This window comes from Gossypium hirsutum, chromosome D05, assembly GCF_007990345.1.
Source record: "Gossypium hirsutum isolate 1008001.06 chromosome D05, Gossypium_hirsutum_v2.1, whole genome shotgun sequence".
Taxonomy (NCBI): Eukaryota; Viridiplantae; Streptophyta; class Magnoliopsida; order Malvales; family Malvaceae; genus Gossypium; species Gossypium hirsutum.
This window is the reverse complement of record NC_053441.1, coordinates 52,664,117-52,688,867: the sequence shown is the minus strand read 5'-3', so window position 1 is coordinate 52,688,867 and position 24,751 is coordinate 52,664,117. Positions and strand designations below refer to the sequence as shown.

Below are 24,751 nucleotides of genomic sequence, written 5' to 3'. Positions count from 1 at the left end.
TCATCACATCTTAATAGCTTTAAAAAAATTAAAATTTATTGCATAATTTCGAGACAAATATAAATAAAAAGAATTTTTAAAAATTAAGTTTGAAACAAATTTGTTGAAGATTTTTTTTTGTTTTTATTAAATAGAAAACATTAAATAAAACATGATTATAAATTTCAAAAATATTTTTTGAAAAAAATAAAATAAAAAATTGAATATGATAATTATTATATATATGTATATTTACGTTCGAGAAAAGAATCCTAAAAACCCACACATCTAATGATCTAAACACTAAAAAGAAAAATTAAAAGGTTTATAAAAAATGCAAGAGCAGTTGAAAACACCCCTTCTGCGAACTAAGCGGCCATATGAAACGAAGGATAGTTAGAACAGAGGAAGGGTAGAAAAAGAATTTAATAGACTGAGAATCATAACAACTTGCATGCTATTTTTTAAATTTATTAATCATTTTATCAAATACAAATCTTACCAATATGTCTACATATAAATAATATATATACCTTTAAAAAGTCACAAGTTTTGGTTTAAGTTCATTGCTTCTGTAGTGGAAACGATCGCTATAGGAAGTGGAAGCAACATCCTGGAAGTAGTTGGTGAGAGATATATATCATTCCACTCCCACCCAACGGATCAAGACGACGGAAAAAACGAATCTCATGTCTTCGGGGAAACCAGATGAACCAAACCAGCTTCCTGAAACTTCTTCAACCCATCCTTTCCCCATCTACAACTCTGAGGATGAAGAGGTAAACTAGGTCCAAGCCTTTTCTTTCCTTTCCTGTTCAATTTCTCGAGTTAAACATGTAATGTATATTGCCGAGGTGTTAGACCCTCAGCAAGTTCGTTAATGTGGTAACAATTGTAATTAATGTATATTTTCTGACCATGAAAAGCAGCTTGGAAATGATGTAATGCAATCATCGACAAATGAGCGCCAACGCCAATCTTTGGAGATTGACATCAAAGCTTTGGAGATTGACATCAAAGAAATGATGATCAAAAGCAGGAGACCGCCTTTCCCCTGTTGTATCTACAGGGTCTCACCTGTACTTCGTGATGTAAACAAAAAGGCCTACACCCCTCGGACTGTTTCCATTGGTCCTCTTCACCATAACAACAAAAACTTGAAGGGTATGCAAGCGGTAAAATTTCAATATCTTGAGCAGTTCCTTAAACGTGCCACCAAAACTGCTATGCTAAACGAGCTTCCTCACTGGGGAGATCCAATGGGTTTTGTTACTTCCTTGGATACTGACCTTCAAATAGGAAAGCATTTTTCTTGCTTAGAAAGGTTTTTGGGGTTGTTAAAATCTACCGAAGGTGATATTTGGAATAGTTATGCAGAAGATGACTTGAATCATATCACCCTTGAAGAGTTGTTGAAGATTATCCTCGCCGATTCCGCCTTCATTATCGAGCTCTTTCTTCGTTTTCATTTTAATCCTTCTAGATTAACACCATTCGAGATAGCTTCCATAGGGATGGACCTCTTGTTAATAGAAAATCAGGTTCCATTCTTTGTGCTGGAAAATCTATACAAAGAAGCTTTTGGCTCTTATCCCAACATTTATCCAACCATCCTTGAACTTTCTTGTGAGTTTTTTGAGCCTTACAACGACCAAAAAATGCAAATCCAAACAATGAAGCATTTTACAGATTCGCTAAGTGTTGACACCATTTTTTTTGGATAAAAAACGGGGTCGACTTGGGTTTTGAAAACGAAAAAAGGAGTCGCCACCAATCCTTTTTGAGGTGTGATTGGGTCACCTTGGAAAGATGTTTTTAATAAATAATTTGATTTTATTAAAACAACGGTTTTAGTCTATGGAATCTAGAAAACGAGTTCGGGAGTCGGTTACGTACGAGGAAGGGTTAGCACCCTGTAACGCCCAGAAATTGTACCTAGTTAATTATGTAATGTCTTGATGTTGAAAATTGAGAACTTGAAAGAATTAAAAATATGATCCTTGTATTAAAATGAAAATTTTTGGAAAAAGAAGTATATTTCACGTTAATCGAGAAAGAGAATCATATCCAGTAAGTCAGAATACAATGTCTCAAATTCTCGACACGAATAAAAAAAGAGCTTATTAAAAGATATTTTAGCCATCTCGGATTTAAAATGAGATCACGACCAGTAAGTTAGGACGCGATTTTTTTAATCCCGAGATCATTTTTAAAAAATGAGTTTAAAAAGATTCGTGTATTTAGATTTATCGTGAAAATCGAAACCCAGTAAGTTAGGGTACGATCCTCTCGAATCTACAAATGCTAAATATTGCCTCAATTAGGAATATTTTCCTTTTTTGAATTATGATATTTAGATGCATAATGGAATAATAAACATGATAATGTGAATAAAAAATGAACAAAACGAATAATAAAATAAATCAATCATGTATATACCATAGGAAATAAATAAACTAAAGCATAAAAATGGACATATAAATAAATACATAAATGAACATAGAAAATAAAAGAAAATATATGAAAATTATAAAATATGAAAAATATATATGTACATATAAGGAAAATATATACGTATGTATATACATAAAATTATAAAATATGAACAATATATATATATATATTTTAAAGTTATTAAATATTTATGTAAGTATAGATGCACGTATGTATCTACAAATTAAAAAAAATACATATATATATGTAGATAAATTATAAAATATAAGTATATATGTATATATTAAGTAAGTTATAAAATATACATACGGATACAAATATATAAGCAATTATGTAATAATAATAATGTAACAACAAGACACATATATTGATTTTAATAATAAAACAAACAAAATAACAAAAAAGGGGCTAAATTAAATTTTAAAACCAAAATTCGGGGCCAAATCTATAAATAAATTAAGGGGAAAGGACCACATTGAATGCGCGAATAACGAGGAAGGACCAAAAGGGGAATAATCCCGTCCCTCCAAAACGCACAGCTTCAAGATGGGTCAGATTGAAATCTGAAAGAAATTCTAGGGCAAAATTAAAAATAAAATAAACCTAACAAAAAGGGACTAAATCACATAATGGGCGAAATGCGGAAGGATCCGCAGCGCAAATATCCCTTCACTGCAGAAACACGCGGATCCTGAAGGCCATCGGGTCGGGTTTTCGGTTATTAGGCGAAACGGCGTCGTTTTGGTCATAATACTCAAGCCCAAAACGGCGCCGTATGGTGGCCTGTATAAATAGCAGAAAATAAAGAAAAAAAGTTTTCATTCCATTTTAAAAGAAAAGAAACAGAGAGCTCAGCTCTCTCCCCCTCCCTGCCCTCTCCGGGAGTTACCCAGAATCCGGCGAGAAATCACCGCCGGCCCCGCCGCTGACGGTGGCCGGGACACCTAAAAGTAAAGCTTTTAAACCCCGTTTTCAACCCCTTTAAAAAATGAGTCCTTCGGACTCAATAGGCCGAAGAAGGAAGGGTATTTCGTACCCCTTTTGGTCTGATTCCAACACCAGAGAAGATCTTCGGCGACGGGCTTTCAAAACTGGTAAGTACTTTCTTCCCTTTTCCTTTCCGTTTTTTGTTAAAGAAAGATAGAAAACAAAAAAAAGTAAAATAAAATAAATAACAACACAAGAACAGAAAAGGAAAAAGAACTAGAATCAACCTTTTCCTTTAGATCTCATTTTTATTTCAGTTGTTGTTGTTAAAAAATACAAAGATAGTGTTTTTTTGCTTTTATAACCCATCTATTTCTATTTTTCTATTATTTGTTGCTGCTCTTTGCGTGTTTGCTCTGTTTTGCAAGTGTTGATGAAGCTAGTAACGGTGGGTGGCGATGGGACAAAACGAATGATGATGGCAGAGGGATGGGCGCGGCGCTAGGCTTGGCTAGGGTTTCTATTTTCTGAAACCCTTGACTGGGTTCTAGGCCTGTTGGGCTCTGTTAATTGGGCCCGGGCAATAATTGGCTTGTACAGCTGCCCCTCTTTGCTCGTTGTCATGTAACGATAACAGAGCAAAGACTAAGAAAGACCAATTTTTGCCCGATCTTGCCGAGGAAATAAGATTTGCCGTTGTGGCTTTGAACTTTTAAATTGCAATGTCGGGGAAGAGAGATTCGCCGTTGTAGCTTCAATCTGTTCCACTACATCGCCAAAAGTAAGATTCACTGCTGTGGCTTCGATCTTTTAAATTGCAATGTTGGGGAAGTGAGATTCGCTATTGTAGCTTCAATCTGCTCCGCTGCATCGCCAGAAGTAAGGTTCGCCGTTGTGGCTTCGATCTTTTAAATTGCAATGTCGGGGAAGTGAGATTTATTGTTGTAGCTTCAATCTGCTCCGCTGCATCGCCAGAAGTAAGATTCGCCGTTGTGGCTTCGATCTTTTAAATTGCAATGTCGGGGAAGTAAGATTCACTGTTGTAGCTTCAATCTGTTCCACTGCATCACCAGAAGTAAGATTCACCGTTGTTGCTTCGATCCTTTAAATTGCAATGTTGGGGAAGTGAGATTCACTGTTGTAGCTTCAATTTGCTCTGCTGCATCGCCAGAAGTAAGATTCACTGTTGTGGCTTCGATCTTTTAAATTGCAATGTCGGGGAAGTGAGATTCGCTATTGTAGCTTCAATCTGTTCCGCTGTATCGCCAGAAGTAAGATTCGCCGTTGTGGCTTCGATCCTTTAAATTGCAATGTCGGGGAAGTAAGATTCGCTGTTGTAGCTTCGATCTGCTCCGCTGCATCGCCAGAAGTAAGATTCGCCGTTGTGGCTTCGATCCTTTAAATTGTAATGTCGGGGAAGTGAGATTCGCTGTTGTAGCTTCAATCTGCTCCGCTGCATCGCCAGAAGTAAGATTCGCTGCTGTGGCTTCGATCTTTTAAATTGCAAACTATTGTTTCTTTGATCTGCTTCGCTGTCAGTGCAGGAAGGCAAGATCTACTATCTTTATTGATCTGTTCTCTGGGGAACATGACCTGTATATTCTATTTTATGAACCTATTTGTGCCTAGTGATTAGGATGACCAGAATGAATCAAATGCTCCTAACTAGACGTGTATGAATGACATTTGAATGAATGTCGAATGTCATGAAAGTGATTCCTTAATGCTTAGGTTATCAACACGCAAAAGCTTATTAAGGTTTATCGCTGACGTGCTACAACGCCTTCTTACTCGACTGGCAAATCCAAAGAAACACTTAATCAGATTGCCCCCACTGTAAACCTCCAAGTTCGATCCACTAGACGCAAAATTTGAACCATCTTTCTCCCGCTGTAACCCAAAGGTAGAAAGATCTGGCCTTTTCTCGATCCTCTGCTATCACAATTCAATGATACAGAATGTGAATACCCCGTTCCCAAGGTGTTATACGAAATGTTTGTGCTCAATGAAGAGTTTTCTTCTCCCCGAAGACCTTTTCTTATTGCTTGGTGAACATCGCTTGTTTGTTCATTGAAGCTTTGCCACCAACACGGCATCTTGTCATTTTGTTCAATGTTTGGACAACAAAATTTGAAAGGATAGTCCTAACTTGGACTTTTCCCTTTTAGACACTTTGAATTTGGTGTGCTCTAAACAACAGTCCTATTTCAGGTTCCTTCATTATTTAGAAATTTCTAGAGTAATATGCAAAACTCCATTTGCTTGAACATTCAGTTCATTAATAGTTATTCTAAATGTTCTTCGAAAAGATTACCACAACGAACAAACAAATGTTATTAAGAACAAATCTCGAAATGAATGAGTTGATCGAGATAGCAAATTTTGCTAAGATAAAATAAAATAAGACAATAGATAAAATGAAATTTTATTGGGGAGCAAAGCTTGAAATGAATACATTAATCAAGACAACAAATTTTGCCAAGATTCAAAATATAAGATGACAACAGGTGCCCCAGATATCGCAGCACGAGCTTCCCTGCATAAGTTTTCTAAAGACCATTTAATATGTGTTTAGGGAATCTACAGTATTTTGTCGATACCCCAAGATGTCACCTACTCCTTGTGATTCAGGTATAGTAAGACCACCACATGCCTCAGATCCTGATCAAAATTTGAGCTGTTCCGTTCACCTCACGTTTCTTCAAAATTTGAGCCGCCTTTTTCAGGTTTTCAACTCAAATCCCTTTGGTCTCAAGGCGCCCTTTGCGGGTTTTCACCTTGGCCTCTCCCTTTTTTTTTGAATGCCCCTTTTTTCAAGTGAAATATTTCTTGACTGAGTCTGAATTTACAGGATTTGGCAGGCTTTTACCATCCATCTCGCTCAGGATTAAAGCTCCTCCTGAAAAGGCCTTTTTTACCACATAAGGACCTTCCCAATTTGACATCCATTTTCCTCTAAAATCTTTTTGTAGAGGAAGAATCTTTTTCAAAACCAGGTCCCCCTCGTAAAATTCTCTGGGACGAACTTTTTTGTTATAGGCTCGCATCATTCGTTTCTGATACATCTGACCATGACGAATAGCTTTTAACCTCTTTTCTTCTACCAAGTTTAGCTGGTCATATCGAGATTGAATCCATTCAGCCTCATCCAACTTTAGTTCAGCTAATACTCAGAGGAAAGGAATTTCAACTTCTATGGGTAAAACTGCTTCTATAGACTAAAGAAAACGGTGTTGCCCCAGTAGAGGTCCTAACAGAAGTACGATATGCCAGGAGAGCAAAAGGTAATTTCTCGTGCCAGTCTTTGTAGGTTTCAGTCATTTTTCCTATAATTTTCTTGATGTTTTTGTTAGCTGCTTCCACGGCACCATTCATTTTTGGACGGTACGGTGACGAATTGTGGTGTCTGATCTTGAACTGACTACAAACTTCTGCTATTAAGTTGTTGTTTAAGTTCATCGCGTTATCGGATATGATCCTTTCAGACATCCCATATCGACATATGATCTCTTTTTTCAGAAACTTGCTAACTGCCGACTTCGTGACATTTGCATATGAAGCAGCCTCCACCCATTTAGTGAAGTAATCAATAACCAAAAAGATAAAACGATGCCCATTAGAAGCTTTTGGAGATATTGGCCCGATAACGTCCATTCCCCACATGGAGAAAGGCCATGGAGAAACCATAACATGAAGGGGTGAAGGTGGTGGTGTATTTTGTCACTATAAATTTGACATTTATGGCACCTTTTGGCATAATTAATGCAATCCCCTTCCATGGTGGACCAATAGTACCCAAATCTCATAATTTGTCTGGCCATCGTGAAGCCGTTGGCATGCGTTCCGCAGATACCTTCATGCACTTCTTCCAAAATTTCTTGTTCCTCGACAGCATCCACACACCTCAACAATACTTGATCTTTTCCTTTTTTATACAAAATTTCCCCATCTAGGACATAGTCAATGGCTAATCTCCTTAATGTCTTTTTATCATTTTTTGTCGCATGGTCAGGGTACTCACGACTCTTCACATATCGCAATATGTCATGGTACCAAGGGTGATCATCCTTTCCCTCTTCATTTTCAATGTTGCAACAATGGGCTGGAGCCTCATAGATGCTGATCTGGATAGGCTTTATATCTTCTAATTTGTTCACTTTAAACATGGAGGCTAAAATGGCCAAAACATCTGCCATCTGGTTTTCATCTCGCGGGAGGTAACTAAAGGTGACACTATCAAATTCCTCAATCAATTCCATAACCAATTTTCGATAGCGGACCAACTTCGGGTCTCTTGTTTCCTATTCCCCTTTGAGCTGATAAATTACTAATGCAGAGTCCCCGTATACCTCTAGCACCTTAATTTTCAGCTCTATGGCTGCCCGGATGCCCATAATGCAAGCTTCATACTCAGCCATATTATTTGTGCAGTCAAAGTCCAATTTGCTAGTGAATGGATAATAATCTCCACTAGGAGACACGAGTACTGCCCCAATTCCGTTGCCTATAGCATTTAAAGCTCCGTCAAAACTCAACTTCCAAGGACCACCTTCTTGGAAATCTTTCTCTACAGTTGCGATATACATCAAATCTTCATTTGGGAAATCGAAGTTCAATGGCTCATAATCATTCAGAGCCCTACTTGCTAGGAATTCCGCTATTGCACTCCCTTTGACCGCCTTCTGGTTTACATAGACTATGTCAAATTCAGATAGAAGAATTTGCCATCGGGCCATTCTTTCATTCAGAGCGGTTGACTCTATTAAGTATTTCAGAGGGTCCAATTTGGAGATTAACCAGGTCGTATGGTACAACATGTACTGTCTCAGTCTCCGAGTTGTCCAGATTAGGGCACAACATAATTTCTCGATTGGCGAATATCTTGTTTCGCATTCAGTGAACTTCTTACTGAGATAGTAGATTGCTCTTTCCTTTCGTCCTGATTCATCATGTTGACCAAGCACGCATCCCATGGAATTTTCAAATACTGCCAAATACAGTATGAGCGGTTTGTCTGGGCAGGATGGCATCAGCACTGGGGCGTTGGATAAGTAATGTTTGACTTTTTGAAAAGTTTTTTGACATTCCTCATCTCATACACCAGGATTATAGTTCAGCCTTCCTAGAAAACCTCGAACCTCCTTTTGAGTACGCGGCGGGGGTAATTCTTGTATTGCTCTTACTTTGTCAAGATCAATCTCAATTCCTCTCTCACTGACCACGAACCCAAGCAATTTTCCTGATCTGACCCCAAATGTGCATTTTGCTGGATTTAGCTTTAGCTGAAATTTTCTCAACCTCATAAATAATTTCTTAAGGACATGCATATGTTCCTCTTCTGTTTTAGATTTTGCAATCATGTCATCAATATAGACCTCTAACTCCTTATGCATCATATCATGGAACAGTGTTACCATGGCCCTCTGATACGTTACCCCTGTATTTTGCAACCCAAATGGCATCACCTTATAACAAAAGGTTCCCCATAGGGTTATGAATGTAATTTTCTTCATATCCTCAGGATGCATCTTAATTTGGTTATATCTAGAGAAGCCATCCATGAAAGAAAACAGCGAATGTCCTGCTGTGTTGTCCACCAAGGCGTCGATGTGCGGCAAGGGAAAGTTATCTTTTGGGCTAGCCTTATTTAAATCTCTATAATCTACACACATTCGTACCTTCCCATCTTTTTTAGAGACAAGAACGATATTGGCTACCCACTCGGAGTATTTGACCACCTGCAGGAATCCAGCGTCGAATTATTTTTGCACCTCCTCTTTTATTTTTAACACAACATCAGGCCTCATTCTTCGGAGTTTTTGCTGAACTGGTTTGCAATCTTCCTTTATAGGAAGTCGGTGAACTACGATGTCAGTACTTAACCCCGACATATCTTGGTATGACCATGCAAAGACATCTTTGAACTCTCGTAGCAATTTAATGAGGTCTTGTTTTACTTCTTCAGCTTTGCAGGTACCAATTTTTACAACCTTTCCCTCTTCCAGGATCACTGTCTCTATTGTCTCCTCGTGAGGTAGAATCTGTTTCTCTTCCTACTCTACCATCCTCAACAATTCCGGAGATAGGTTGCAATCTGTGTTATCTTCAAAATCTTGAGATTCCTCTAAACACATATCTCGTTCAAAAGGATTTTCTAAGTCCATAGTAGAGTCACTCATATCATTGATATCTTGGGACCTGTTATAGGTATCAAAGAATGTACAGGGAATGTATGAATTTAAGGATTCTTATTTAATATGACCATGAATAAAAGAATGATTCGGAATAAAAGCATTCAAGATGGCTATTCTTATGAAAGAATGAAAAGAATTTTAAGAGAATATATACTCAAAATGCGAAGATATATTTCATTGAAATCACAATGTCCACATATAAGCCCATTTCAGTGCACAAAAGTTTTCATTTTCTCTAGGTTTAGAACAATTAATATGTTTTGAATATTACTCTGGAAAAGCTCTAAAAACTTCAGGCATTTCTTCTGCAGTCCAATTGTTTAAAACACTCCCAGGTTCAACGGGATAGATGCCTGATGTACTTCCTTCTTCAGATTCTTCTTCAAATATGGCATTGATGCTCAAGTTTCCTAACATTTCTTCTGCAGTCTTCTTTCTTGGAGTCCTCAGTCCAGAATACATGGTTCCTCCCGATATGAATGTCCTGGATATGTGGGGGAAAGCCATAGGTTCCCAATCAACTTCTTTTCCGTTCAAATGCGCCTTCCTCCTGTCTTGTCTTTTCTCTAACTCTTTCCTTCTCTGCTTGGCATTTGGTTTAAATCCTAAACCAAAACGGTCTTGTTTGTCTTTCACCACTGGTGTCTCTATCCTTCCTTGAAGGCATCTCCCCAGTCCTCTTCCAGGCACAGCTCCTTTCCCAACTGTCATTTGTAGTCCCATCCTTGTGGCTCTAGATATGCTCGACCGCATCATCATCCACTCCCAAATATGGTGCGTCACTGGTTACCGATGCAATGATGTCTTCCTCAGTGTCAACCGTAATTAACCGACCTTCTGTCACTAATTTCAACTTCTGGTGCAATGATGAAGGCACCGCCCCTGCTGAATGAATCCATGGTCTCCCGAGTAAGTAATTATACGAAGGCTTGATATCTATCACTAAGAAATCCACTTCGTACATATTTGGGCCAATCAAGAGAGGTACTTCTATTCTTCCCATCACCTTTCTTTCGGTACCATCAAATGCTCTCACTATGTTCTGGCATGATTTCATGTGAGAGCTATCCACCGGTAACCTATTTAAGGTGGATAGGGGTAAAACATTCAAGGCTGATCCATTATCAATTAGCACTCTTGATAACATATATTTCCCGCAGTAAGTAGAAATATGTAAGGCTTTGGTGGCTCCTCTTCCCCCGGGCGGTATTTCATCATCATTAAAGAAAATGAAATTGTCGGCACTGATATTATTAACCAAACGGTCCAACTTATTCACTGAGATATCATCAGTGACGTAAGTTTCATTTAGCACCTTAATCAGCGCATTACGATGTATCTCTGAACTTAGAAGCGATTCAAGCATCGAGATACGAGCCGGTTGCTTATGTAATTGCTCTACCACGCTGTACTCACTATGTTTTAAGAATTTTAGAAATTCATTAGCCTCATTTTTAGTTACCGGCTGATTGATACGCAGCTCAATGTTGTCTGTCTTTGCTTTTCCCAATTCAACCACTAAGGCTTTTCCTTTTCCAGACTCTACTCTTGCGTTTGCCGGATCATAGCGTTTTCCACTTCGTGTATAGAATCATTCATCCTCTCCTGAAGCATTTACCAAGCTCTCTTCTCTTGGGATTGTTACATTGCAGTTGTAATTCCAAGGAACCTTTTTTGCTATCCTTGTAGGGAAAGGATACAGGTTTTTGGATTATGACCTTTGGTGCTATTTGTATTCCAGATTCTCTGCTCATTGGTTTTGAAATAATTACCACCGGGTAATTAGCCTTTTGGGCTTTCCCCGTAGATCCTTCTTCTGTAGCATAGACCTCTCCTTCTGCTAGTTCATTAATCTCTTCATAAAACTCTAACTCTTTGCTATCCATTAAGCTTTGCACCATGGTTCTGAACTCGGTACACTTTTGGATGTCATGGCCTTCTTCTGCGTGGAACTCACAAAACTTCATTACTCCTTCAGGCCTTTTTATTGAATTTTGCCTGATGAGACCTCTTTTCACCATTTGTTTCCAAACCCATTCAAGGGGGTCCTTATCTCGGCTACGTTGGCTTTGACTCTCTTTCTTTCGTTCTCAATTATCGCGTTCACCCCTTTATTGTCATGATTAGGCAACGGATTCTCTGCTACATTTGGTCCTGATGAGTCACCAATCTTTTCGATCCCTAAATTGATAAGTTTTTCAACTAACTTCTTGAATACAGTGCAGCTTTCAATCGAATGCCCCTTGGTCCCCGCGTGATACTCGCATTGGGCGTTTGCGTCATACCACTTAGGGTATGGAAGTTGCATTGGTTTCAGGTAATATGGAGATACCACATGTGCATCGAATAAGTTCTGGTACAATTCCCTATACATCACTGGGATGGGTGTGAATTGAAGTCTCTCTACATTTGGCCTTGGATTAGATTCCTGTTTTGAAGAACCTTGCCGATTAACGGTTACTGCTCTGGCTTGTCCGACCGTGATTATTTTAGAATGGTCCTTGTTAAACATGCTTGTATTGTTTATCTCGTGCTCCTTCTTCCTTGGAGCCGACCTTTAGTACTTTCTCCTGCTTCTATCTTGCCACATCTTATGGCGTTCTCTATCATTTCTCCAGACATCACTATGTCTGAAAAGCTTTTAGCGGCACTGCCCAACATGTGATTGAGAAATGGAGCTTTCAAGGTATTGATAAAAAGCATGGTTATCTCCTTCTCTAAAAGTGGTGGTTGAACTTATGCTGCTACTTCCCTCCATCTCCGAGCATACTGGCGAAAGCTCTCATTAGTTTTCTTTTCCATGTTTTGCAATACAATTCGATCGGGTGCTATATCCATCACATGTCTGTACTGCTTTATAAAGGCCTGCGCCAAATCTTTCCAGGAGTGGATTTCGGTTCGACTCAATTGATTGTACCATCTAGCCGCTGACCCGATCAAACTGTCCTGAAAACAGTGAACCAACAGTTGCTCATTGTTGATGTACCCGGTCATCCTTCGGCAAAACATAGTGATATGAGCTTCAAGACAACTTGTCCCGTCATATTTTTCAAACTCTGGCATCTTAAATTTGGGAGGGAGGACCAAATCTGGTACCAAGCTTAGATCTTTAGCGTCCATCCCATGATAATTCTCGCTACTTTCCATGGCTTTAAATTTCACTTCGAGCCATTTACATCTTTCCTCCAATCGGCTTGGTAATTTTTCCTTTGTTTTCTCTTTTCCCATCATTTCGTCAAAATCGGGTACTATGGGATTAGTAAGGGCTTCTCCGAGATGAGAACCTATTCCAGTTTGGAAATTTACTGGCATTGAGGCATTAGTTTGAAACTGCTGAGGCCTGATAGTAACAGATGATTTGCGTGGTTGCACCTCAGCTTGGGTTTGTGCATGAGGAGGAGTGAAACCTGGGGGATAGAGAGGGCTATCATTACTTTCTTCTTCTGTATTAACCACGGGGTCTTTTCCTTTGTCGCTTCCCCCTTTGAACAACTGCGTTAATTCAGCTATCATGCTTTTTTGAGACTCTATCATTTCGTTCTTCATATCTTGTTGAATCTTCTCTAACCGCTCTTGCATTTGTTCTTGCATCTCCTTTTGGAGTTGTTCGAGTCTTTCGAGTCTTTGATTCATGGCTTTTGTTTTGCGACGGGTACCATAGTGATAAATGGTTGGCGAAATTTTGTTAGTTTCCAGGGTAGTTCTGTCATAATTTTAAACTAATTAGGCTCCCTTTTTAAAACTTGATGCATATGATGATATGTAGATGCATGAATGCAAAAAGAGACACTGATTCTAATTCAACTTCATTAGAAAACTTTACTAGAGAAGAAATTTCTTTACATAAAATAGATTACATATACGGCTTTGCCCTTATACCCAAAGCCTTAACCTTTTTAAGAAGCCAAGCTAATTCTCGGCCCCGGTCCGATTCCGACTCATACTTCAAACTTAATAGATCAGCTTGAACCGCTAGGGTTTGCAGGTGATCAGCTACCTCGCGTACTTGAACCACTGCCTCACCCATAACATAATCTTTGTCTCTAATCTGATCTTGAGACCGCTGGAATTTCCCTTGCCACTGCTCACTACTTCTTTCCAGAAGCTCTATTCGGAATTCGCTGTTTTGCAATGCGTCCTCAAGCTCTCTTACTTGTCCCTTTAATTCTTCAATTTTGTCCAAGCTTGCCTTTAATTCAACCGCAGAATTACGACAACGGTATTGGTGAAGTAGCCTTTCCAGTTCAGTTACTCGGGCATTTAACTTCGTCTTCTCGTTTTGGCAGACTAGTAGACTCTCTCCCAAAGTAACTTCTCGAGTTTGAGTATCCTGAAATTTCTTTTCCCACTGATTAGCCTTCGTTTTTTCCTCCTGAATTTCCTGTCGCCATTGTTCTAGCGTTTTACCCAAGCCAATAGTTTTTATCGACCTACGCAACTTCTTGTAATCCGTCTTCAGGCTGTCTAAATCTTCTTCTACCTTGTTCTTTCCTTTTCTTAATTTGTTGGCTTCTAATCTTTGAATGTCCAAATCCAGTCCTAACTGCATTTTCTCTTCCTTTAACTGCTCTACTTTCTTCCCTATCTCCAAACTCCTCTTTTCAAATTCTTTCTTGATAATTTCTATCTCAGAGGGCAATACTTGTAGGTGTTCCTCTAAAGATCGAGCAGTTTCTGGACTTGACGTCGGGATATTATCGTTGACCCTTTAATCACGCCACTGGCTATACTCGGGGGTCATTGTCAGACCCACGGCTAAAATCTTCATTCGGCAAGTTTGGTTCCAGGCATTAGACACTTATCGAACCTTTTTTCTTATAATTGTCCTCCCTATAGGAAAAATCACAATAGGCCAACCCTTGCGTTGCTAGTTCGAATTGTCGTGATCTATACTGTCTGGATACGAGTAGGGGAGCATATCCGATAGCTCCCCATATCCCGAGCAGAGGAACCCAGTCGAAATCTCCACATCGGTACAATATCTCATCAGGAATTAACCAAGGAGCCCTCCATTCAATATCTTCATCCTGGAGATTCTGGAGTATCTCCATCCATCTTTCTTCTGAAATATCATCCCGTTTTGGCGTGGCCACCAATTCCTCTAGAGGGGAGTAGCTGTTAGAGAATACTCGATAAGAGACATTTTTTACTTTCCAGAAATGGCTATGAAACCATGCCAATAAAAGCTGTGCGCATCCAATAAACCTTCCCTCACCTGTTTTCCGACATGCACTCAGGGATCTAAAAGTTTCAGCCAGTATTGCTGGAACCGGTGTAACCCATTTACTAAGCTGATCAAACGAATCAGATACAGCCTCGTCTATGTGCCCTAAAGCTTTTGGGAAGACCACTAGCCCGTAGATACCTAAAGCAAAGACATCGACCCTTTTCTTTACGTCAGGATGTACAAGTACCAAATCTCGTAAGTTTTTCCAAAGGACACATTTACTGTCGCCCTTCTGTTGGATTCGGGCAGCGACCCACTGCTCGCTCATCCTAGTGATGTTCATTAATTTCCTTAACAACGGAGGGACACAAGCAGCTCTAGAATAAACCCTGTCGACTTGAAACTTTGGGCACCGAAGCAAGGTCGTATACTCTTCCACAGTAGGCGTCAAATCTACTTTCCCAAAAGTGAAACAACTGTAGGCAGGATTCCAAAACTGAGCAAGGGCTCGGAATAAATACTTGTCCACTTTGACACTGAGCAGATAAGGTAGGTCACCGTAGTTACAATAGAACAGCTGCTTGGTCTCGACATCCCACTGATCCTAGACTTCTTTCATTTCTCGAAGGTTATTCTGGTTACACTGATACGGGTGAAATCCCACAATTCTAACATGTGCCCTTCGGTAAGACTATCATCTTTCTCCCGTTGTGTCGTCTCAGCCCATACTCGCATAGCCGCATTATCTTCTACTTTATCAAGAAATCCCTTTTCCATGATAAGCTTTCGTTTTAGACACTGAACATGAATCGACACCTCTTTTAGAATGACAAAGCCATACAATCACAAATAAAGCAAAAATAGTATTACGCAGAACAAGATTTAACGTAAATGACGATAAACATAGCATCCATTTAGGTGAGCACTAAGGTTTGGCGTAGCTCTGCCTAAGTCGGTTCTTATGGCTCATTACATGTGGTTTGGTTCTAAGTAGGGTACCTGAACCAGCAGATTCCTCAATCCTCACCCATTATAGGCCCATACGGACTGAGTTCAGTTCAGGGGAATACATTTCCCTATGGCCATGCGGAGATGAAAATCTCACGAAGACATAGGTACGGATGTATCCCGTAAGCGATTCACTATCCCATGCGGAGGTGAAAACCTCACGAAGGCGTAGCTTCTCACTCCCACTTAAGAGGTGTGACCAACGGTCATGCAATGCAATGTGCAGAGGTATATAAAAAATTTAAAATACAAAACATGATAAACTATAACTCAAAATAAAATGCAATGAGAGGATCGTATATTTAAATCAAATTTTCAACTTTCGACAAAAAGACAAGAGATAATCAACTCGTGGCTTGACTCTCTTATTTATGCTCCCCAGTGGAGTCGCCAAGTTGTTGACACCATTTTTTTTGGATGAAAAACGGGGTCGACTTGGGTTTTGAAAACGAAAAAGGGAGTCACCACCAATCCTTTTTGAGGTGTGATTGGGTCACCTTGGAAAGAGGTTGTTTTTAATAAATAATTTGATTTTATTAAAACAACGGTTTTGGTCTACGGAATCTAAAAAACGGGTTCGGGAGTCGGTTACATACGAGAAATGGTTAGCACCCTCGTAACGCATAGAAATTGGTACCTAGTTAATTATCTAATGTCTTGATGTTGAAAATTGAGAACTTGAAAGAATTAAAAATACGATCCTTGTATTAAAATTAAAATTTTTGGAAAAAGAAATATATTTCACGTTAATCGAGAAAGAGAATCATATCCAGTAAGTCAGAATACAATGTCTCAAATTCTCGACACGAATAAAAAAGAGCTTATTAAAAGATATTTTAGCCATCTCGGATTTAAAATGAGATCACGACCAGTAAGTTAGGACGCGATTTTTTAATCCCGAGATCATTTTTAAAAAATGAGTTTAAAAAGATTCGTGTATTTAGATTTATCGTGAAAATCGAAACCCAGTAAGTTAGAGTACGATCCTCTCGAATCTACAAATGCTAAATATTGCCTCAATTAGGAATATTTTCCTTTTTTGAATTATGATATTTAGATGCATAATGGAATAATAAACATGATAATGTGAATAAAAAATGAACAAAACGAATAATAAAATAAATCAATCATGTATATACCATAGCAAATAAATAAACTAAAGCATAAAAATGGACATATAAATAAATACATAAATGAACATAGAAAATAAAAGAAAATATATGAAAATTATATATGTACATATAAGGAAAATATATACGTATGTATATACATAAAATTATAAAATATGAACAATATATATTTTAAAGTTATTAAATATTTATGTAAGTATAGATGCACGTATGTATATACAAATTAAAAAAAATACATATATATGTAGATAAATTATAAAATATAAGTATATATGTATATATTAAGTAAGTTATAAAATATACATACGGGTACAAATATATAAGCAATTATGTAATAATAATAATGTAACAACAAGACACATATATTGATTTTAATAATAAAACAAACAAAATAACAAAAAGGGGCTAAATTAAATTTTAAAACCAAAATCCGGGGCCAAATCTATAAATAAATTAAGGGAAAAGGACCATATTGAATGCGCGAATAACGAGGAAGGATCAAAAGGGGAATAATCCCGTCCCTCCAAAACGCACAGCTTCAAGATGGGTCAGATTGAAATCTGAAAGAAATTCCAGGGCAAAATTAAAAATAAAATAAACCTAACAAAAAGGGACTAAATCACAGAATGGGCGAAATGCGGAAGGATCTGCAGCGCAAATATCCCTTCACTGCAGAAACACACGGATCCTGAAGGCCATCGGGTCGGGTTTTCAGTTATTAGGCGAAACGGCGTCGTTTTGGTCATAATACTCAAGCCCAAAACGGCGCCGTATGATGGCCTGTATAAATAGCAGAAAATAAAGAAAAAAAAGTTTTCATTTCATTTTAAAAGAAAAGAAACAGAGAGCTCAGCTCTCTCCCCCTCCCTGCCCTCTCCGGGAGTTACCCAGAATCCGGCGAGAAATCACCGCCGGCCCCGCCGCTACGGTGGTCGGGACACCTAAAAGTCAAGCTTTTAAACCCCATTTTCAACCCCTTTAAAAAACGAGTCCTCCGGACTGAATAGGCCGAAGAAGGAAGGGTATTTCGTACCCCTTTTGGTCTGATTCCAACACCAGAGAAGATCTCCGGCGACGGGTTTTCGAAACCGGTAAGTACTTTCTTCCCCTTTCCTTTCCATTTTTTGTTAAAGAAAGATAGAAAACAAAAAAAAAGTAAAATAAAATAAATAACAACACAAGAACAGAAAAGGAAAAAGAACTAGAATCAACCTTTTCTTTTAGATCTCGTTTTTATTTCAGTTGTTGTTGTTAAAAAATACAAAGATAGTGTTTTTTTGCTTTTATAACCCATCTATTTCTATTTTTCTATTATTTGTTGCTGCTCTTTGCTTGTTTGCTCTGTTTTGCAGGTGTTGATGAAGCTAGTAACGGTGGGTGGCGATGGGACAAAACGAATGATGATGGCAGAGGGATGGGCGCGGCGCTAGGCTTGGCTAGGGTTTCTGTTTTCTGAAACCCTTGACTGGGTTCTGGGCCTGTTGGGCTCTGTTAATTGGGCCCGGGCAATAATTGGGCTGTACACTAAGAACCTTTCATCTCCCAATAACTACAGATGGTGAACACGGCAGCGATGGTGGAACCCCTGAAAATGAAAGCAAGAATCGAGAACCCGATGACAGCAATGAACATTTGAAAAGCGCAACGCAATTGCATGCAGCTGGTGTGCAGTTCAATGTAAGTTCAAGCAAATGCACACTTGACATAAGCTTTATCAAGCCAAAACTTGAAATACCATGTCTGCATATATACGATGATACTGAAGTTATTTTCAGGAATGTGATGGTCCTGGAGATATACCAGTATCCAAATAAAACCCTCATTTGCGACTATGTCTTATTGATGGATTATCTTATCAACACCAGCGAAGACGCGGAGTTACTTGTGGAAAAGAAAATTATCACCAGCCGGCTTGGCAGCAACCAACAAGTGGCCTCTTTGTTTAACAGGCTTGGCAGGAACATTGTGAAGGGTATCAATGACAAAAAATTAAAAGGTTTGGTTCAGGCCTTGAATGCGTACTATGATACACCTTGACACACAACGAAAGCAACCTTTTGGCTTAAGTATTTCAGCACACCTTGGAAAGCTGCTTCCACAACTGCTGCTTCTCTATTGCTTTTGCTCACTTTGATTCAAACCGTATTAACAGGAATAGCCTTATAGTTTATGAGCTTTGCCCGTTAATTGTACTCCTTTAAGTGAAAAAATTAAGACAATAAACTTCTTTTAATCATGCCAGTGTTGAGCTAGCAGTATATTATTCCAAGCTGCCTGAAGAACTGACGTTAAAAACTTAATCTCCAGTTTCAAAGAGAGAAAACATTTAGTCACACTTTGATGTAAATTATAACAATATTCAAAATGATTATACACTAAAATTGCGACAAGTGACTCAATCATGTTTTTTCTATTTATTTTCTTTGGTTTCAATTATTCATTAATTTTTAGTTTTTAGTTTTTTATATCCATTAATTTTTAGTAAAATCATATTATTTTCACCATATTTTAAAATAAAATATTGTTTTTACATGATAAAACCTATTCAATATTTATGGCCTTTGTATATGTTCATTTAAATCATAATTTAAAACTAAAAAAATAATAATATAATTAAAAATCTAATAATAATAAGTTCATTTTCGCACTAAAACTATGAACATTCAGTTATATAGGATTTACAGCTATAAGTGTAACCCTTTCTTCACTTATTAATTCTTTTTCATCATTGAAATCTGGGGAGGGGAAAGAGTGTATGGTTTGAACATTCTTATCTGGTTTTCCTTTAATACTTCAGATTATAAAACTGCACTTCCAACCCTAAAACTATTGTATATTTATTTTGGTTTATCTGCTCTTTTACAATCTATTTTAAGTTTCAGGCCTTACTCATTCCTTACTTGCAAATGTCCAAGTTTTAAGGTTTTTTTTTTTAAAAATTATCCCATCGATTCTCTGCATTTAATTCAAAAACATTTTTGACTATGACTTTTAGAAAATTAATTCACTACACCAAAACAGGCTTTAGCGGCGCTTTTTTAAACCTTTAGCGCCACCAAAAACGCCTTTAATGACAGCGTCGTTAACTTTAGCGGCATTTTTAAAAATAAACGCCGCTAAAGACCAAGACTTTTAGCGGCGCTTTTCCTACAAACGCCGCTAAAGACCAAGACCTTTAACGGCGCTTTCCCACAAGCGCCACTAAAGACCATGATCTTTAGCGGCACTTTCCCACAAGTGCCGCTAAAGACCATGATCTTTAGCGGCACTTTCCCACAAGTGCCGCTAAAGACTATGACCTTTAGCGGCGCTTTTTCTCACAAACGCCGCTATAAAATAGAGACCTTTAGTGGCGCTTTGGACACAAACGCCGCTAAAAATATATCTTTTAAAAAATAATTTTTTTTCAAATAATATTTATTTCTATGATAAATATTATATTATGTATTAAGGATAAATAAAAAATATTATTTAAATTAAATTGTCTACAAAAATTTTAACTTTAAAACTAAATATAAATATAAAACTTAATGAATTTAAATTTAGAATTTAAAATAATAAATTAATAACACAATCAAAATCCAAAAGTTAGAACACTTAAGTAAAAATAAAAATTTAGAATCAAAACTAAAATAAATAATACATATGCAAGGTAATAAAATATACAATGCATTTTCTTAATCAAGTAAATCTTGGTTACATCAGAAAATAACACAGTATACAGTAAGTTTCGTCTTTCACATTTAAAAAATAATAATAATAGCATGTTTGTTTGCATGCTACCATGATCAAAACACAAAAATGAAGTGAAAAGTATGCAAAGGTTTTCCACCTGATTATGGTTTTGATTATGGTGTCATCTAGCTGGATTCGAAAAAAGAATAGAATGCAAAGCATGTTATACATTTGGACTCCAAATTTTTAGCAACTCAAAAGAATGCTAAGCATGTTGTCCAACCTTCCAGTACTCACAAGGATCCTGAATAAAAATGAAATCAGACCTCACCACTTAAGATAAGACGCCTACACAACTAATTACACAAAAGAAAAAGATGAGAAAAAATAACAATGTAAAAAAACACTAAAAGAACTAAACATGTATTTCGCAAGTAAATGAAATACATGATACTAACAGTCTTTAGCACGATAGCAGATCTCATCACCCAAAACTCGCATAGTCTCCATGAACCTGCAGGTGGTGTAGCATGTATATTAAGTTTCACTTACTTATCCACATCAATTACATTCTGACCATTTGCAACAATATCATATAAGAATTGCTTCTCCTTTGCACTCTTCAAAGTAAGCACAAAATAGTGTATGTGTTAGATAAAGCAAAGAAACAAAGAATGTCTGTACTTCATACTGGAGCAAAATATAAAAAATCCAGTGATCAACATGTGCCTACACTTAAAATATAAAAAATCCAATGATCAACCGAAATTAAACTATTCATCAAAATGATTGCAATTAACTGAGTTAAAACATGATTTTTTTTCTTTTCTTGCAAATATCTTAAGTTTTTTATACCTTCCCAAATGGTGAAAGAAGCTGGTGAAGTGCTGTAATTCTGTCTCCTAATTTTTCTTTCCTCACCTGCCATATAACATATATATATGTATATATATACAAGTCAGAAAAAAAAAGAAAAAGTAGGTGATTAATTTACTATTTTACTTTCACTTAAACTATATTCTCTTTTTCATACATTAATCTGTAAAACAAAGACTCCCCCAAATTACTTCAGATGTCTCTCTTAAATTCTATTTAAAAAACTTAAAAATGTATAAAAAAAAATCAATTACCATAAAAAAAAAAGATAAGTGTGAATTAAAAATATAATCCCAAATACTGATTCGAATCAGCTGATTTTTAACCTGAGAATTAAAAAAGATAAGTGTGAATTAAAAACTACGAAAGCTGCTCACATGCAGTCAACTAAGCAGTTGGTATGATAACATGCACAAAGTAGATCATAAACTCTAGCCCAAACGTAATCAACCTCTCCACAAAACTAATCCATTAGAGTGTAAAATTTCAAGATAAAATCATGTTTGAACTTTGACACCTAGTCCCATGTTCACTTATGGATAAAATATTGAAACTTTTTCCCAGGTAAAACTTGTCGACACATATGCTTGAAACATTTACAAAACCATTTTATTTTCCAGTTATTTCAGAAGACTACAGATCAATCTCATGATTTCAGCAATAATAACTGTAATCCACATCATACTATAACTTAAAACCCCAAAATCATAATTTCTTAATCCTAAATTCATCATAAACATCATCTTGGAAGATTACCCAAAACTTTGTCTTACACTACTTAGGGGGAAAACGAACTAAGAAATCAATATTAAGTGTTGTGTGAAGTTACATAATTCATCAGCATACCTTCCTACTGTTCACCTTTTTTCCCGCATTAAGTTCTTCAGGTTTCCTTCGGTTTCTCTGCCAATTTGCAAATATAACTTTATCTCTTAAAGCAGATGGATCTACAGATTATTTTAAATGTACAAATATGATGTCTAAGAATTAAAAGAACAAAAGCACATTAACAGATCAGTTGAGTCACACTTGCTGCAGTCAATGCCAAAACTAATAATTGAACACTTACACCAGTATATCAAAACTAATAATTTGCAGACCAATTTTTCATACACAGTAAATCACGTGATGCTAACCTACTCAATCTTACAAGCCTTTTATCCAACCATAAGGGGATTTACCCCATTAAGCCCCATCCAAGACTAAGTACAGTTAAATCCTTTGTTGCTCAGGCTCTTTTCTTTTACTTCATTTGTGAAGTCCCTCTGTTTGACATGTACAATGGGCATGGCATTCCAACCAGACATACACCCGAGAAACATAGAACAATAACAGTTCTAGAAATTTTTAACTCTTAAAAATAATAAAATAAAATTGGTGATGGCAAGCAGTCATAGTGTCATACCGTGCACTTATTGATTTGTACATCTGCTGAGCTCCATAGAAATTACCCTCATTTATAGCTTTTTCTAATTTATCAATATTCTGCATTTCATATCAAAAGCCAAAACCAAAGCAATTAGAAATCATTCTTCACCAAAAAAATAAACTCATACTTCGATATAAAACTACAGTATTTATTGGTCTAATTAGAAACCATTCCTCAGCATAAAAATAGAATAAAATCATACTTAAATCTAAAGCTACACTCTCAATTGGTTTTCTCTTGAATTAAAGAAAAAAAAAAGAGCTTGTTTTTTCAAAGAACAGAACTTTCCACACGCAAATACTACAAACCCAAGATTAAAATAACAAAAAGGTTTAAAAGCTCCTCCTTTTGAATGAAACTTTCCATCCTTCCACCCTCCTACACTTCTATTTTCTTACCAACCAAACAAAAGCTTAGGGAACAAGTACATAAATGTAAAACATACGAAATTATCAATTTGTTTCTTTTTTTTTCCAGTTTTCCATGGAAAAAAAATGATGGGTTATTTCCAAAATTTTTTCTTTCACTGAAAATAATCTCAAAAAAAAAATACTGAAAGCAATAGAAATAAAAAAAGAACACCTCTTGAACAGGAGGAAGTGCGGCTCTTCTTAGTTTTTCTCTTGACATTTTCCCTTGATATCCTCTTTCACTTCTTGTTCTTCAATGGAAAGAAAGTACTGATTTTCTTCTTCTTATTCAGAAAGATCTGATTTCTTTTTCCTTCTATTGATTTCTTATTCAATGAGAAGTTTCAGTCTCTCTTTCACTCCTCTTCTCCGGTTTCTTGTCATCTAGGATTTCGTCTCCATAGAAATCACCAGTAAAATTAAAAGGAAACTGTATGTTTCCCTTGAAAGCCTAAAATTAAAAGAAACCCTAACAGATAGAGAGAAAATGAGTAGCTATGGTGAGTGAATTCAGTCAAGTGAAATGAAAAGGAAAAAGAAATGTGATTGGCGTAGGTGTATTTACTTGGTGTTGCTGAAAATGAGAAATTTGGGGGCAAAATTTGAGATTAAAAGGGAAAAAGAATCTAAGTAGAAACTTTTATTTGGGAGATAAGAAGAAGAAGGAGTAACGAGCGGGTAACCAAAAAACTGAGCGGGATTTTTAGATTGCCTTTTGCGGCATTTTTTATAAAAAAAATGCGGCTATTACTTTTTACTTGTGGCATTTTAGATAAAAACGGCGTTTTTGCAAAAAATTATTTCATTTTAAATAAAATGATACCGTTTTACTCTGCTAAAAATTTTTTATTTTGTCTACTAAAAATTATTAGTTAAGTAATTTTATAAAATATTTTTTATTACTATTTTTTATAAATTGATTTTTTATAAAATAAAAAAACCAAGTACTCTCAAAATAAATATTTTTATTTTAATAAGAAAACAAATGATAAAATCACTGTAATTAACTATTAAGTTAGAATTATCCAATATAAGCAATTAATCTCTCACATATCAAATTTCTATTAAAGATTGAGACGTTAATCATGATTTTAAATTATTCTTTTCTGATCTAATCTCTATTTTATTAGAGATATTTTTTTCTAACTAAAATATAATTACTATTATTTTGCTAGATGTTCGATGTAGAATGATTTTAGTACTTATATTTCATTTTTATTTGTTATAATTTAGTCTTATCCAAAATAGATAGTTACCTATCCAAAATAGATAGTTACCTATCCACATGTTACTTTTTTTATTTATTTATCATTTTTTAAAAAAATCTAATATTTAAATATATCAAATGGTTTAGATTAAATATTTTTTAAATATAAATACATTAATTATTGATTATATAAAATTTCATCATTTAACAAATCTCAAGTAAACCTTAAATCTTAAACCATTTAATATATATAAAGTTTATCGATTATCTCTTAAATAATTTAAACTATCATCAT

The 24,751-nt window shown here is 36.4% G+C and overlaps 3 protein-coding genes across 21 annotated transcripts; 2 read left to right on the top strand and 1 right to left on the bottom strand.

The window, feature by feature from the left end:
- The first annotated feature begins 436 nt into the window (after nt 1–436).
- LOC121216742 (UPF0481 protein At3g47200) lies at nt 437–2,025 on the top strand. The gene is made up of 2 exons (XM_041092141.1): nt 437–758; nt 909–2,025. Exons 1-2 carry the CDS (start codon nt 669–671, stop codon nt 1,701–1,703), a joined length of 885 nt encoding a protein of 294 aa, XP_040948075.1. The 5' UTR covers nt 437–668; the 3' UTR covers nt 1,704–2,025.
- Nucleotides 2,026–17,402: 15,377 nt separating this feature from the next.
- Nucleotides 17,403–18,896, top strand: LOC121217200 (uncharacterized). Its single transcript, XM_041092729.1, has 3 exons — nt 17,403–17,406; nt 18,212–18,277; nt 18,415–18,896. The coding sequence occupies exons 1-3, from the start codon at nt 17,403–17,405 to the stop codon at nt 18,894–18,896; spliced, it is 552 nt and encodes a 183-aa protein (XP_040948663.1).
- Nucleotides 18,897–20,461: 1,565 nt separating this feature from the next.
- LOC107903836 (transcription factor bHLH103-like) lies at nt 20,462–23,962 on the bottom strand. Of its 19 annotated transcripts, none has more exons than XR_005912917.1 (7): nt 23,422–23,962; nt 22,816–22,895; nt 22,257–22,313; nt 21,390–21,455; nt 20,993–21,048; nt 20,818–20,890; nt 20,462–20,723 (listed from the first exon to the last, which is right to left on the bottom strand). XR_005912917.1 is itself a non-coding variant. In XM_041092138.1 (6 exons), the coding sequence occupies exons 1-5, from the start codon at nt 23,467–23,469 to the stop codon at nt 21,019–21,021; spliced, it is 273 nt and encodes a 90-aa protein (XP_040948072.1). In that variant the 5' UTR covers nt 23,470–23,962; the 3' UTR covers nt 20,462–20,890; nt 20,993–21,018. The 19 variants fall into 19 exon arrangements, 5 of the variants coding, with proteins under 5 accessions (XP_040948072.1, XP_040948073.1, XP_040948070.1 ...); XR_005912921.1 differs by having other exon boundaries at nt 20,818–20,838; XR_005912912.1 differs by lacking the exon at nt 22,816–22,895 and adding an exon at nt 21,665–21,736 and having other exon boundaries at nt 20,993–21,154.
- Nucleotides 23,963–24,751: the final 789 nt, after the last annotated feature.